The sequence below is a fragment of the Crocuta crocuta genome, unplaced genomic scaffold, assembly GCF_008692635.1.
Source record: "Crocuta crocuta isolate KB4526 unplaced genomic scaffold, BGI_CrCroc_1.0 scaffold190, whole genome shotgun sequence".
NCBI lineage: Eukaryota > Metazoa > Chordata > Mammalia > Carnivora > Hyaenidae > Crocuta > Crocuta crocuta.
In genome coordinates, this window is record NW_027527955.1 from 795572 (window position 1) to 811564 (window position 15993).

Genomic DNA, 15993 nt, shown 5'->3' on the forward strand with positions numbered 1-15993 from the left:
TAGCCACGTGTAGCTATTGAGCCCATGGAATTTGGTTGTCCAAACTGAAATGTGCTGTAAAATATACACCAGATTTCAAATATTTAGTGCAAAAAATATTGTGTCCCAATAATAATTATATGTACATATACATATATTACATGTTAAAAATGATCACATTTGGGGTATATTTGGTTAAATAGAATATATTAAGTTTAATCTCACCTGTTTTATTATTACAAGTGTACATACTAGAATATTGTAAATTGCATATGTGGCTCATGTTATATTTCTGTTGGACATGACTAGCCTCGCATCAAATCTGAGTTCCAATCATCATATAACCAGCAATTATCTTCATTATTGTTATCATTACTCTGCCATGTCCTAGCTATTGGATCCCCATAAATTTCAATGTCCTTATCTGTATATGTACACATAGAGCCAAAGGAGAGAGTATTACTATGTTCATTCTAGACTTAGCCTTCTTGCTAATCCATTTCTTACTATCAGAAGTATCCCCAATTCTTATCCAAAAGGCTAAAAGAAGGCCCATGTCCACGTCCCCTTTCCTTACTCTTCTGCTGCCCATTGTTGTAATGAACACAAAATTTAAATTATATACATGAAAGTGACATATAAAGATGAGGATATAACAATTCATAGAGAAAGTAAATTTTTGAAAAATTGTAAAGGATAAGAACAAATTCTCTTGAAGAGCAAAGAAGGTGGAAAATGAATCTTGAGGTAGGGTGGAGTCGTAGGCACACTACCGTTACCACCCATCCTGTATTTATCCAGAAAGACCTAAGTGGCATTTGGATAAGACACCAGCAAACCACCAGCACATTCCTGGAGTTTGCAAATGGTCACTTAAATAGCAGGACAGCACTGGTATGTCCCTAACCCAAAGCTGAAGTCCAGCAGGCTTCCACAGTAGCTGGAAGTTAATGATGTGTTTCTTTAAGAGGGAAGAGCTGAGAGGAGACCTCCTGCCCTTTTGTGTGATCCTTACACTTCTGGAGCCCTGAGCATCCTAAAATGGGGACCTTGGGAATAATAAACCCTTTCATCTACAGAGTCTCCTTTGAGGTCATGAAACAACCTTCTGTAGATAGCAGATTGCACAGTATCACCTGTATCCTTCTAAAGGAGAAGGGAGTGGCTCCAACACCAGAGTGGATCGCTGGGGCCAGTACCTGGTGGAGTGAGGGCTGACAGGAGCTTGGGTTTCTCTATAACTAACCATGAGGATCAGAATCATGACCCTCCACCTCTGTTTCCCTGAGCTGCTCAAAGTGACCTCATCCAACCTGACCATCTGCAAAGATCATTACTCTTTCTCTGGCTTCTCAGCTGAGCCGTGCATTTGGAACTGCTCTCACCACCAGCTTGTTAAACTGTTCCCTCCCATCACTCAGACAGTTTCTCGTAGCCCCACCCTCCTACACAAAGCTCTGCCTGTCTGGTCAAAATAGGGTGGTGATTTCCCCACCCTTTCTAAAAACATGCCTTGCAAGGCTTTCCCTATCCTCCAAAATTTACTTGCGCCTTCCCAGTTACATTTTCTACTGCGTTTGAACTGTGCTTGGGGGTGGAGAAGGTGATGTATGTGTTTCTCCACTTCAGTGTTGCTGGGCTCAGACCACAATCCTCTAAAGGTGGGATCAGAGGGACTGAACCACATAGCACTACGAACAGATGGTCATTTGAAGGTTTAATCAGTGATGCTCAGTGAGGTAGATAACTTCTTTTTAAAGCTTTAGTTTCAAATGAAGGGCTGTTCTATGTATCTTTAATTCCTTAGTTCAACACTTCATCTCAGTGACAATGACCTGGTTTTCAGCTACAGATTATCTCTGGTTTCCAGGACTTGGACAGCTGTAGAGTGCATCCATTTTCTCCTAAACAGAACAAAGCACTTTGATACTGCCTTATTAACTTCACAGAGAACCCCTCGATCATTTTCACTTTCTGGTTGGTTTATCTCTTTCTAATTTCCTTTTTCTTCTTTTGGTTCTGGGTCAGCTTCTTCTCCTAGTCAGCCAGCATGTGCTTTCTATGGGATACTTTTGGTACTAGCTTTATCAAAACAGAATTGAGAAGGTGAATCTGTTGCCCAAAAGTTAAAATAACGTATGCCAAAGACCAACATCAAATAATTTATTATGCAGTGCTCTTTCCCTGAGCCAGGGTCCCTCCTAATAATATGGAAAGTCAAAGGCTGGCCTACCCTGGGAGATGAGGCAGTCTGGCGATGAGAAGCAGCTTTCCTCATGTAGTAGACAGTAACTTGTTCAAGGTCATAGTATCAGGGCCAGAATAAGGAGGAAAATAGAGTTTCCTGACTCTTAGTCTATCAAAGTTTGCTGGTAGGTAACTGCAAACATGTGATCATACCTAAAAGAAAGAAAAAAAATGTTCAGTATGTGCAAAGTTTAAGTAGCAAGTATATAAAAAAACTAATCAAAATTTCCAATTTTTCCTGATGTTGGTGACTTTAAAAATCTAGATTTCAATAACTATTTACATTAACTGGTACCTCTGAGGGAAAGTTGATCTGCCCCTTATGACTTAAAATCTAAAATTTATTTTTGTGTGTGAAATTGGGAATATTAGTGGGAATATTAGTTCTATCCTTAAAAGGTATTTCATTTTTAATCGCTTAATAAATGGAATGTCTTACCATAGACAAAACGTTTAAATGCAACTATGAGAATGCATCTCTTTTGTTTGTTAACTTATCATTTTCACAGGGAAAAAGCTATTTTTAAGTGGCAACCAGAGTTTGGAAAGTGTGATGGTTATTTTTTATTCTAAGTATTATTAATCTGTGCATTTTTGGTCAATAATGATATGCAAAGCAAATGCCGTGTTTTTACTTCTTCAGAAAGGAAATAATTTATAATTAAATATTATTGGCTCCTATTGTGATATTGCACCTGTTTGTATCTCGGTATAAATAAGTTCTCTGGTTGCTGGTGGTATTCAAAAATAGCGTAGTAAAGTTATCGGTACTGTTGTGTGCTTTTGCGATAAAAGGCAGTCAAAATAACCCATATTTTCTGTTTACATACAATATTATCTGTAAATACAATATTAAATACTACTTGTGCCTTGCAGAAATTGAGGTCAAATCTTTATATTTATGTGTACAAAATACGTATGAACCACATCTCCTGGTCTGACTGTAGGATAATAATATCCAAAGAGGTCTACCTTGAGGGGTTAATAAGAAGAATAAATTAGGTAAATATTGAGCCTCTACTAAGGTAACCAGACTTCTATCCAGCTTACCCTGGGCACAGAAAGTTAGAAGCACTAAAATATTAAATAAAACTTTTTTTTTTTTTTTTAAACCTAACCTGTACAAGGTTAGGCTTTCATTGCTTCTGCAAAACTTCAGCCTTCCCTTAGTAGCCAGCAGGGGGCGGTGACTGGAGATGGAAGCCCTCTGCCATGAGCAATGTCTCTCTCTCCCCCTTTCCCTAATCTGACTGTGGAGTTAAAGGGGCATTTTGTGTTGGGTATTCTGGGATCGTTGCTAGCTATCGACCTGCTATTTACCAGTTGTCCTCTGGCTATGTGCTCATTTAGTTCTCATGACAGACTTGTGAGATAAACCCTATTTTAGAGATGAAGAAACTGAGTCTGGGAGATGTTCAGCAGCTTTGCTAAGCAACACAGCTCCTACACAGTAGAATAGAGCCTTGTTTCTGGCATACTATATTGTGCCCCTTCTAATTAATACGCTTGGAATATTTGCTCTTGAAGTCACCATTCAATTGTTTGGAGAAGTGTTGAGAGAGAGGCCCAAGTTTTATCTCTCCAGTTATGAAGATGCTGGGGATAGAGACCTGAGTTAACTGATGCCCTAGTCCCAAGTCATTCTCATGGTGTCTCAACACCACTTTTAGAGAGGTGCCTTGCAGGTGCTTAGCAGGTGTGGCCCTTGGCTTGGGTTTGTCCATACAGATCCTTTGAAATACAGTCTAGCGGTGTGTCAATATCAAGTTGAGCTCGATTAACGTTAATCCCCCTACCCTAGTCTAGAATAGACTTGATACACACCCTGGGTGACAATGGGCTTATGGAGTGAGGCTTCCCTGCTCAGAGCAGGAAGAGAAAGGACTTCAAGCTTGACCCTGCTCTCTGCTGTCATTTCTCTATGCCATCTGATGCCTTTCACTGCTTCGATCCTTCAAGGACTTCCCATTAGCTAGACTGACATTCAATTCCTTTGTCATGGCCCAGGATTCCTTATAAAACTCCTTTGCAGGGGAAGTAAGTAGGGAAGAAAAATGGGTTCTTCTGATAATTGTTAATGGAGACAATTTTAGGAGATACTATTTTCCTTGTTTACATATGTGTAACAAGAAGCTGTGCTCTAATGAAGTTCTGGTGCATTCAGAACACTTAAATATATTTCAATTCATTTAGAAAAAATTATTTGTACTGACGAGTAATGGAGTAGGCATTTTCAAAATTTGCAGAATCTATTTTTGTGAAGATTTGTGTATGTGGGTTGGATTTTTTAAGGGAATGATTCTTGAGTTTTCTGTTTACGAAATGAACATTGTGTGGCATCGCTTCATATTTTTTTTCTCTGCTGTGTTTTAGCACGAGATAGATCAGCACAGATTATGCATCTAAAATATATCAAAAAGTTTCTGATTTATCTTGATGCTTTCTTTATCTCTAAAAGGCCTCATTCTGCTTAAAGCAAAACAAAGCCCTTTCTCCATACTTGTCACCACTGATCTCAAGTGATGCTGAATTTGATTTGGAACCGTTCTTATTGAGAAATAATGCATACTAGTAGGCATGTAGTATTCTTAATGCTTTTTTGGAATTTTAGACTGAGCAAAAATTGAGAAAGCAATTTTTTCTTATATTCAGTGATTTTCCTTTGTTTCCTCAGGATGCTAGGAAAACCGTTATCTTCTGCCTAATACATTCTATGCATGAAAGTACATGTCACTCTGACAATAATTACACATGTGTGCCCACGTGCAGCCAGCCACAGGGAAAGGGGGCGGATTCCAACCCTAACCCAATCAATGCAGTCAGACTTTTTAAAACCATTATGAGATGGCTCTTGATGTTGGCAAGCATCCAGATTGTTTGCCTAGCTTTGTTGTCACATTTTTCTGAACGCCACACATTTTAATCTCCAAAAAAATTGTCAAAAATGCTAGGAAAGAGAAAATTAAATATGGATCAAAACACAAACCGATTGCACTTCTGTTGCACATTTTTCCCCCACAGGCAACAGATAGCACTAGGCATGCATGACACGTCTGTTCATTCAGTGACTCATTCTATGTGTTCTTTGCATGAGAACTTAGCGTGTGCTAAGAGCTGTGGCAGAGACACAAATGAGACACACATGGCTCTTCTGGAAGGACAGAAGAGAGAGTAGGGAATGCCACAGACTGTAATTTACAATCCATGCACCCTTTACCACCCACCTTTGTCCCACCCTGCTGTTCAGCAACCTGCGTCGCAGGTGGCAGGTGACCAGTTGGCCTCTGCCTTCTTGAAATGCTCTGTTTTCTTAGTCCCCACTGCACCACCCCAGGCTACCGGGAGTCCATAAGCTATACTGATCACAATTAAGTACCTCTTCCTGTGGACTGTGTATTGGCCCAATGTGTGGCACCCACCAGGGTGGACACATTTCTACCTCTTTCCAGCTTGGAGAGTGGAGTTCAGACTAGATTGCCACCCCCACTGGCCCCACCCCCACCCCAGGTCAGGCATCCTGATATAGACCACGACTTGTACAAGGAATCAAATTAATGTGAAAGATAACAGCATTCTTCTCTAGGTTTCTTTGGGACGGGCAAAGCCCCAGGGAATAATTGCTTCCCCAGGCTAAAGCCTGACAGAAAGGCAGTAAGCAGTCTTAGAGAGCCAATGGGACCTGAACCTAAAACATTACTATCGTGTAGTGTTAACAAGGGTCTTAGCTTCTCTTCCTGAAGTTTGGAAAAGGAGTAGGTAACCATGATTTTTTGCTTGCTTATGATTAAATAAATAAATAGATACAGATAGATAAATGACTCTGGTTCTAAAATTTGTTAGACCTAAATTTTGCCAGCTCTATGACTTTGACCTTATTTTATATCTTTTTGCCTCCATTTTCTCATCTATGAAATGGGGCTATTAATAGTACTTCATAATGGGTTGGGGCTGAGGACTAGCTTTGATAAAATTGGTATTTTTAAACACACTATTAATGTTGAATAAATGTAGATGGTGCTATGATCATATCTCAGGTCACTTTCTGACTTTTTCCCCCCATTCATGGACACTACTTCATGAGGCCTTTCAGCTTTCCTGTATTACTGTTACTTTTCTCTGAGCCTCCGACATCTGTGCCTAATTCCTTGCTTTAAGATCCGTTACATGTTCTAACATTATTAAGGAAAGACCCCTCGTTCCTCTTAAATGACATCTGGAGCCTCATAACAAGCCAGGGACAAATTCAGATTTTATTTGTATTTTAGGTCCTTCTGTCCAGGTGCCTGTTCTGACGACATTTTTTTATAAGCATCCCCACCCCCGCCAGAGAGGAGACAAAAAGATAAATGTTTTATCCCAGCTTGCAGCAGGTGTCTTTCTATTTGATTTGTAGGCCTTTCAACAAAACAAAAGGCCTTTTCTGTCCTTTTACAATATATGCTCTCTTTAAAAGTACTCAGATGAGGAAAAAAAAGCACCCATGAGCAAGATTTCAGGTTCTAATGGACAGAGCCTGAGTTCTTCGTTACTGGTTCACTCTTCACAGGGAAAACGATATGCCACTAAAAACATTCTTTTCTTAATAGCATCTAAAAATTTACGATAGTTTCTTCTCAAAATATGTACAAGTGGCATTCTCAGCAAATTAATATGTTTATAGCAGGATTGAAAACTTTGAAAAGCCAGTTAAGGTCTATTTAATAAAGTCAGCCAAGAGAATCTGTGTATGCTTGAGTAACAATATATAAGAGAATGCTTACTTACTGCAGCTATTTGAAGTGTCTCCAACTTGCTAGCTCCAAATCGTTACCATTGGTGTTCAAAAGCAATATACCTTCTAAGTCCCATCAGTGTTAACAATCACGTGGTGAACTTAAGCTCTATTCTGTTGTCTCCAAGGGTTCATAATAAATATCAGTATAGCTAAAGCCTAATTGTTTACTATACACAAGACATTATGTTGAACACTTTATTCGTCATGTCCTTTAATCTTTACAACAATTGGATGAGGTAGGTACCACTATTATTTCCATTCTCCAAGTGAGGAAACTAAGTCTTAGTGAGGTTAATAGCTTGCCCTGGGTCCCATAGGTAGTGAAGTCTGGAGCCAGGTGGGAATCTGGGGCCTGTCTTGAGAGACCGTGCTCATGAACTCCAAGGCACTATGAAGTCTCCCTGTTCATTCATTGCCATGTGCAGGCCTCAGACAAATGGGTATGGATATTAATTTTTGTTTTTGAATATGATAGCTGTTTTGAAGTAAAAATCTTTAGGTCCTGTTTCACGTGGAATCCATATATTCAAAGTACAGATGATAAAACTAGCTTATCAACTCTAGTATGCTTATAAATGAAAAAAGCTCATCAGGTACGAAATTTCATGAGAATAAAACACTGTGAGAGGAGCTGGAGATCTTGGTGGCTGAGGGCTAGTCTTTTGTGTAAGTGTAAGGAGTTTGAAAAGCTTAAACTGATGGTGCCTTGGGGCATTTCAGGACAGTAATTCTTAGTCTTAAAAGTATTTTGCGCTCTCTTTTCCATTTCTCAAAAGAGCTGTTAGTCCAAAAATCCCTATCTGTGTGTTCATTTGAGGCGAGTTGCCCAACATTTTTATGTTCAATGATTATTAATATGGCCTATTAATTTCTTTGGAAAAATATTAATGAGAAATGTACTGGAAAGGGAGAATTAGTCCGTGGTTTGTGAGACAGTTGGCCAAATCCCACCTACTGAAACACAGCCTGTCAAAATTATAATACTCTTATTTAATCCCCTGGTCAAGCTAAATGGTAACATGAAAGAAAGCTAACCAAAATCAGGACACCTGATATCAAGACTTCATGAACTAAAAAGCCATTGTACAGCAAGGAATCTAATGCTTTTGCTTCTTATCCTTTTAATACAAATAAATAAGCTTTATTGGGCTTCATGATTCTTAGAAACGATAGGATTGAGAAACAGATCCGTCGTGGGGCCTCACATTCTGTAAACAAGCCCACTAAGCATCCCCTTCAGATGCACACGTTAAGAGTGGAGTGCCTCTCAAAGCGACAAGCTTTTCTGGTAGGGGGAAGCACAAAGTGCAGCTTCCACTGTGCCGGTGAAAGAAGGGGAAGAAAAAGCCCAGGCAAATGCCCTGTTGTTACCCAGCTTTCCTACTGCAACAAGGCTGACAGATGGGGCTTTTAAAAAAACGTCACTGCAACCAGATCCAGGGGTGCTGCAGCGCGATGCAGTTGTGTATATTTCAGGGACAGACACAAGGGGAAGTAGCAGCCAGTGCTCATGCGGGCTGCTCCCTGGAAGCATTTCTGAAGAGAGAGGAGCCACAGGAGCTGGGAAATTCCTCCTCCGGCTGAGTCCGGGGCTGAGCGGTGGCTCAGGTTGAGACCGTGGGCAGGGGCAGGGGGTGGCGCTCCCAGCCCATCCCTCAGCCCTGCAGAGAGCCGTGTGGGCCGTGGCTGCCTGCACAGTGTCAGGGAGGCCAGCCAAGAAACCCTCCCTCCCAGGGGAAAAACGGATCACAGTTCAGGTGGGGACTTCCTCGGTAGCGTACCTGGCTGAAGCAGAGCATGTGGGCGGCCGGCAGCAGGCGGCTCTGGTTATGGCAGCCCAGAAATGAAAGCAGCGGCCGCCGCCACCTCTGAGAGCTGCAGACAGATCAGCACCCAGCAAATAAGAAGCAAGTCCTAGACCCGGAGGAGGAGGAGGAGGAGGAGCGGCCGCCGAGCATCTCTCTCCCGCTTCTCTCCTCGGCGTCCTTTAAACGAGGACTCCCTGCCAGTGCCGGAGGTAGATCTGCAGAGGCTTCCTCTCCGCGGCTGACCCCCGCTTACATCACTAACCTGTGACAGGCACATCTCCACACCCGGTACCTGCTCCTCCAGCGGCTCCCAGTCCAGTCCCAGGAGCCTCTTTGTATACCGCCGACATGGCCAGCCAGCAGGATTCCGGCTTCTTTGAGATCAGTATCAAATATTTACTGAAATCCTGGAGTAATAGTGAGTAATAGAAAATAACCTTTGTTTGTTTGTTTGTTTGTTTGTTTGCTGGATGTTGCGTAAGGTTCGAGAAATAAAATCTCAACTGGAGGCATATGCTTGGGAGCCAAGGAAGTTTTTTTTGGTTCCATCTGCTATGAAAATCAAAATGTCAGAGACTGAACTAGCTTTCCTTAAGTGCAAAGGCTGCAGTGGAATCACAGTAGATTTTGTTAGATTAAATTTTCAAGTGAGATAGCCCTTCAGACTCTGGCAGAGCACAGGATGGGGCATTCTAGGTTGCATTTTCTGCCTTAATGTTTATTTGATTGGGCTTTATCTAAGTATTTTGTGGAGTGTGGCTTAGTCAAAGGGGTGTGGCACAGTTTCAGAGTACTTCATAATTGTTTTATTAAGGTATTGTCTACAGAAAAAAAGTGTTTAAAGTCTAAAATCGAAGAGTCCTCTCTTTTGCACTAGAGGCATTTGCAGGTTTGTGTCTCTCCCTCGTCTGTGTGGGTGATGTTCAGGATGCTATCTAATGTTTGGAGATTGTTTATATACATATATATAATATGTATTTATGGATATTTACATATATAATAAAAGTCCTGTTGTGTTATAGTCCAAATTAGTAACATGCTTTCCTGAAATATAAACAAGTGAGATTCTGACCCTGATCATTTATTAGAATATCAGAATGTTATGGCTTCTGAAGTTCCATTACTGACCTACTTAAAAATTTTAGCAATCACACATTTTAAAAAGACAAGCTCTCAGACATCATGGATCTGAAATCAGAATTGAAACAAGGCCTTCAGGTGATCAGTGATGCCTTGTGTTTTCTGAATAGTTGAAAAACAAAGTCTTCTCTATTTCACCAACAGCCTTTGTGCTTGCTTTGGATAAAAGACCGGCAGGTATTACAGATCCTTAATTGTCTGAAATTTAACAAAAAATTCCAGGAAAATTTTGATCCTGTATTATGAGCATACTAATTAGCCTACCTGTGCTTAAAGAGCTGGCGATTAATTATCTCCCACACAGATGACCTGTGGCCAAGATTGTTCTTATGTAAACAAAACCTGGGCAGAAGAACCCCTACCATAATTGCTCTAAGAAAAGAGCCAAAGTACCTTCGGCCTTAAGGTATTCAGGGATGTGCATCTCAATGATATCCATAGAAACCATTTTTTCCCCAGGTCATTTTGCACCATTGTATACACTATGGGGCTCCTCTGAAGCTGTTTTTCTACAAGTGGGAAGCCATTTGGGAGTCTTGCTGTCACTCAAATAGCATTCCTTTTATCTGTTAAGGTCTTAATTCATTTTTCTTGGATCCATTATTTGTGTAATTCTTCATACTCAAGGATGAATCTTCCTTTGTCTATCCACCCTTTGATTAATGAAAAGGGTTTGACACACAGGGTTCTTGATGGAGCAATTTTCCAATAACTGGAAAGACTTACCGTGAGTTTGACTTTGGTATGTGGCTTTGAATCATCATTTTGAGTACACCAAGGCTAGATTATGTTCTCCCATCATTTTTTGTCATTGTCTCATTAAATAGAAAATTGTGTTGTGACAATACTGAGACCAGTGGGATTTCTTTTAAAATTTTGCTCCCTTTGTCAATTTTCAAGTGACTCTAGACAAAGTGTATATTCTTTCCACCTTTCCTAACCCCCCCACCACCACCCCACACTAGACACATACACACACACACACACACACACACACACGCATGCACACTCACTCCCTCACATCAGGAAATGGTTTAAAATGACTATTCATGTCTACTTTGAAAGCATCTTGGACACAGTTCTGAATTCTTTCAATTCATTCAGCAAATATTCATTCCACACCTATTATGCCGGGCTCCGGGGCTGCAAAGATGCATAAGACCCCATACCTGCACTCTATCCTAATTTCTTTATTACAGAAGAGTGAACTTGGTGATTCTCTTAGTGTTTCTTTGGAAGTCAGAATGCTTTTCAGTCCTTTCTTAAAAGAGGAAGAGGAAATACACTTTATGCTTAGTCTTCTTTGAGCTTGTTGCAACACTAACCTGCTTTTAACCTAGCTTAGCTCTCAGTTTTACATATTTTCAGTAGCCAAGAGAGAAAGGAGATTGTCTATAGGAAAAAGTAGCCTTAGGGCTTTGGCCTACTCAGGATAACCTGCCTGCGAGGATGCATCTCGGAGCCACTCGTCAGCCAGCATCATAGGTTTGAGAGGCCAGGATGCCCGCCCACATACCTGAGTGGAGAATCAGACTCCTAATTACATAGCAGTGCTTATTTATAAAAGTACAACAATTAAAAAGCAATAAAACAAACTGTAACCATGGCTGACTGCTTTGCAAGGTGGTAGGTAGTAAGAGGAAAGATGATTCCTTGAGCATGCCCGTTAAGATTTCCATTCATTGTTTTAAAGGCACATTGTGGGGGAAATGTAATTTCATGTTATGTCTGTCTCCTCTGAAGAATTAACAAGTCAATTAAATCAGTCATTGCCTGGTGAGATGTATTAGCTGTTTATTCACTGTTCATTTTGACACTCTTCTTCATTGGCGTGCTTACTCTGTCAGGCTGTCCTTTCATGTTAATGGAGTTGGGAATTAAAATGGCCTTGATGTCTGGAAAGAAAATGTCCTTTGTAGACCTCACTGTGGAGGCTCTCCTTAGCCTCTTGGACACCCTCCCCCCCTCCATCCCCCACTTAAGTCCTATGGCTTCTTCCCCAGTTTATATCCAGACTTTTTCCCATCCATTCAGTGATTCTCACAGCTGCTCTCCTTGGTGTTCATGGCCACAGCCTCCACAGGCCTTTCTGTTTAATCTGGAATGCTCCAATGGTCTCCTAACAGTCCCCCTGATGTAGAGCTGCCTGTAGAGGCTTCTACCAGCATTTCAAAGACCACACCACAGCTCCCTCTTGCCTGTGAGCATGTGACTGCCATTCAGGACCCTCTTTGAGGTCCTCACCCATCCTCTCTCTTAGACTGTTTTTCTGCCCGAGCCAGATTTAATCTGCTCACCCTTGTCTGCATTTTACCACCTTGCTCTCCACTCCATGCCTGTATGCACCCTGGCCTCCTAATCTGGCATGCCGTCACCTAGAACACACAAGTTGCAGGACCAGATGGGCTTGGTTCTGGTTTCTTCTGCACTTGCATGGCCTTGGACAATTTGTTAACTCCTCTCTGCTCCATTTTTCCTCTCTGTAAAATGGAAGCAGAAATAATGGATACTTCTCAAGAGTAAAAGAGGAATTAAGAATTAAAGCGCTTACAAGAATATCTAGCACATCATAAACACTCAATAAATGTTAAAATAATATTAATGTATTCCAATGCTCCTCTCACTTCTAAACCCTCTTAAACTCAGACTCACACCCCTTTTCCCCCTAGTATTGACATCATTTGTGGATTATTCTATGCGTAGTCCACACTTGCTACACCCCTAGAGAAGGGAACTATGTGAATATGCCAAAAATAGTTACTTGCTTTCAGACATTTTTTTCTAGACTTACCTTTTAACAATACCCCCCTTTCTACCTCAGCTTCTAGTAGAATATTCCTACCTTCCCTAAGTAAATACCTTCCAGCAGCATGGGAGATGGCTTGCCAACATCCTCCGTGGCAGTAAAGCCACTTGGCCTTTCAGGTGTGCTACAGAAAATGTTTAGAGCAGATAGGTCCAACTATTTCAGAGGAAAGGAAGGCTGACTTTAGACTGATGTAGAGCGCTAGCATGTGGGCTCTCTCACCCATCTGCAACCTCTCGCTGGGATTCCTTGTGTCTCTGTCTGCCCCATGTTGTCCAAATGTACACAGGCCCAATGAACAAAGGTACGTTCAGAACCTATTCAACATCTTCATCTTTCCAGGGCCGTTGGCCTCTTTCTTATAACATCTGTCAAACCCTGCTACCCCATAGAGGGGAACTTTTGAAAGCTTGTTAACTCTTTCAGATAACGAGACTTCCATCGACAAAATAAACTGGTCTGCAAAACTGAGCAAGCCCTTTGCTTATTTTGGAAGGAGCTGGTGTGCACTGTGAAATGTCTAATGTTGCTGTAGAAATACCTGCATCAGTGAGATGTGGATGTGGCATTTTTCAGATATACTATAGTGCATTAAGTTGTGGTGATAAGGACAATATTTCTGTCCAGCGTAAAAATGCCGATTAGTACCAGGTTAGCTCTGGAGACAAAGATCCCGTGCACGTGAGGATGGGAAACACCACTGACTGACTGCAGAGCTATCCTTACGGAGTCCTATTTACGTCATCAGTGTGGCCCAAAGACACTATGGGAAAGGCTTAAGAGAAACCTCAAGGAAAAGAGATGGTGTGAAGTAGAAAACTAAAGATGTGAACCAAGTTGCCTGAATCCAGCAGAGCAGTTACAGTCCAAGTGCAGACATGCTCAAGTGCAGAGCATCTCAGTTCTCTTGAAAGAGTAGGGAGCACCCAGCCCCATCCAGGCATTCAGGAGGGAGTCACTCTCATGCTCCTGTCACTCAGATATCTGACCGTGCATGCACTCACTCAGGTCATGGTCACTTCTGCTAAAGTAGTTTATTATCTTGATGAGAAACAAAACTCCAGATCAACATCTACTCTCAGTAGAAAGAGCCTGTTCTTGGGTTTGTGATGAAGATAAATAACAAGTGAGGGTTTTGTTTGTTTCATGAGTTGTTTTTTGTTGTTAAAATGCTCAAACAATTGGAGAATAACAATAACTATCACACTGACTGAGGGCCCACTCTGTGTCAGATGTTATGCTTGGTGATTTATATGTGGGGCAACCACATCGTTATTTGTCCAAACTGGGACACTTTTGAGAGTGAAAGTTAATAATTATACCGGGACTGCCCTGGGGAAAGGAGGCCATATGACCACTGTGTTTATTATCTTCACTCTTTCCAATAACCCTGCAAGGTTATGTTTTATCCACGTTTTACAGATGAAATTTAAAAAGAGAGAGAGAGAGAGAGAGAAAGCAATTTGCTGAAAGCCAGGATACTAGTAAGTGCCATAAACCTTTCAGCTGATAATCACATTTAAAAAAATCACGCATAAGTTGATCAAAGCGTCAAGAACACTTTGGGGAACTTAGTGCTTTATAGGTGGTTTCATTCTTGTTGGCTGAGGTCACTGCCAACTCTTAGCCTCCTCCCTCTCTCTGCACCCCTGAAGCTTGTTCACGTGCAAGATCACTCGCTAGCTCAAACTCTCTGTGTTTCTCTTCTCCCACCCTCTATTCAAAGTCCTATTGAAAAGTAAAGACCATGGACTAAAATCATTAAATGTTCATTTGAATCTGATCTGAAACCTCACAAAATACACCTACTTGATGCCATATGGTTACCTCATAGCTCAGAAGTTGAACTCTGGGGGAATTAAAGCCTTATCACTCAAAACTAGGAATATTTAAGAGGAAGTTGGTTTATTCATGATCTTCCTCCCCCTGCCCACTTTCCCCAAGAGCCAGCAGTGGAGAGCACCATCTTCCTAGCCTAAGACCTAAGTATTAACAAGTCTTCACAATTATTATTACAAATAATACCATTTGTTCACTATGGTCATCTGATTAAACACACACAACACACACATAAACGATTATAGCAAAAAGGTATATTTCTTCTGTTAAGACTGTTTCATGTTGGTTTTTCCTTCTTTTTAAAAGTATATATAAATATATAATTTTAATGGCTCTAGTAAATAAAAAGGTACTAATGATCTTTACTTCTTTTAGAATGGCCATTTGCTTTCTTTGCTGAGATTTCTCTGATACTTCTGTTTAGGAAATGGTAGCAAACTTCTAATCCTCTTTAGCATTGGTAACAGGGAGAATATTTCCAGGACTAATGTAACTCTATCATTCAGGTATCTCATTTGACCTAATAGCACCAGTCTCAGCCACCATAAAGCCTTCTACAAGACTGGCAACACAAAATGATTTGATTTCAACTTCTTTGCCTACTTCTGCATGCTGCTTGGTGAAGGTGCCAACAAGAACATTTGTCAGGCAAACAGAAGTAGGCAAGAAGGAGCATGACCTGGATACTTTTACGATCTGGACACAGCCCTGGATATTTGAGAAAGTTGCCAGTATTCAGATGTTTCACCTGAACATTTAGATGATACAATGTGAAATATTCTCTTTATTTAAAAGACCTCTATTTCAAAACAACTCAACACCTATGACTCATTGGTTCATTTCTGGGTACAGTTGAAGGAATTGAATGGAATACATATGTCCTGATCATCTTATTAGTAACTTCTATATTTTTAAGCTCCATGTGGTATTCAAAATGATTGGGCTCCGACATGAGTTTGGGTGGAGAAATGACATTTTTCTGAGTTGGGGCTGTTCTGTGGATTATCAGCCCCATACACAAGGTTTTTGTGCAGTTCTTTGCTGGTACTAAATCTTGCATTTATTTAGTGCCTTGTGGTTTGCTCAGCACCTTAAAAGCATTACCTCATTTGATGAATGAGATGCATTGATTATGAATAAACTAGCTTCCTCTTAAATGTTCCTGGTTTGGGATGATAAAGCCTAATTACCCCAAAGTTCAACTTATGAGGTGTGAGATATCCATATGGCATCAAGTAGGTGTATTTTGTGAGGTTTCAGATCAGGTTCAAATGAACAAATAATGATTTTCATCCATAGTCTTTACCTTTGACTAGGACTTTAAAAAAATGCAGTGTATCTTGGCATCTATTACTTAAGACACACAAAGGTGAGTTTGTTTAAAAAAACATATGTATTAA

The 15993-nt window shown here is 40.8% G+C and overlaps 2 protein-coding genes across 7 annotated transcripts in view; one reads left to right on the forward strand and one right to left on the reverse strand.

Moving 5' to 3' along the window:
• LOC144222040 (uncharacterized) overlaps positions 1–9156 on the reverse strand; it is a 76704-nt gene extending 67548 nt beyond the window's left edge. For 5 of the 6 annotated variants that reach the window (XM_077752520.1, XM_077752518.1, XM_077752521.1 and 2 more), the window contains exons 1-2: positions 9071–9156; positions 2213–2379 (exon numbers count right to left, since the gene is read on the reverse strand). The gene's annotated coding sequence lies outside the window, so the exon portion shown is untranslated. Of the gene's footprint in view, positions 1–2212; positions 2380–8781; positions 8865–9070 lie in introns of those variants that run through there. The other variant, XR_013332267.1, reaches the window with a different exon arrangement.
• Positions 8152–15993, forward strand: part of FRY (FRY microtubule binding protein) — a 269335-nt gene continuing 261493 nt past the window's right edge. Inside the window, exon 1 of the mRNA XM_077752524.1 lies at positions 8152–9226. Coding sequence (XP_077608650.1) covers positions 9157–9226 — 70 coding nt within the window. The 5' untranslated portion in view covers positions 8152–9156. The remainder of the gene's footprint in view (positions 9227–15993) is intronic.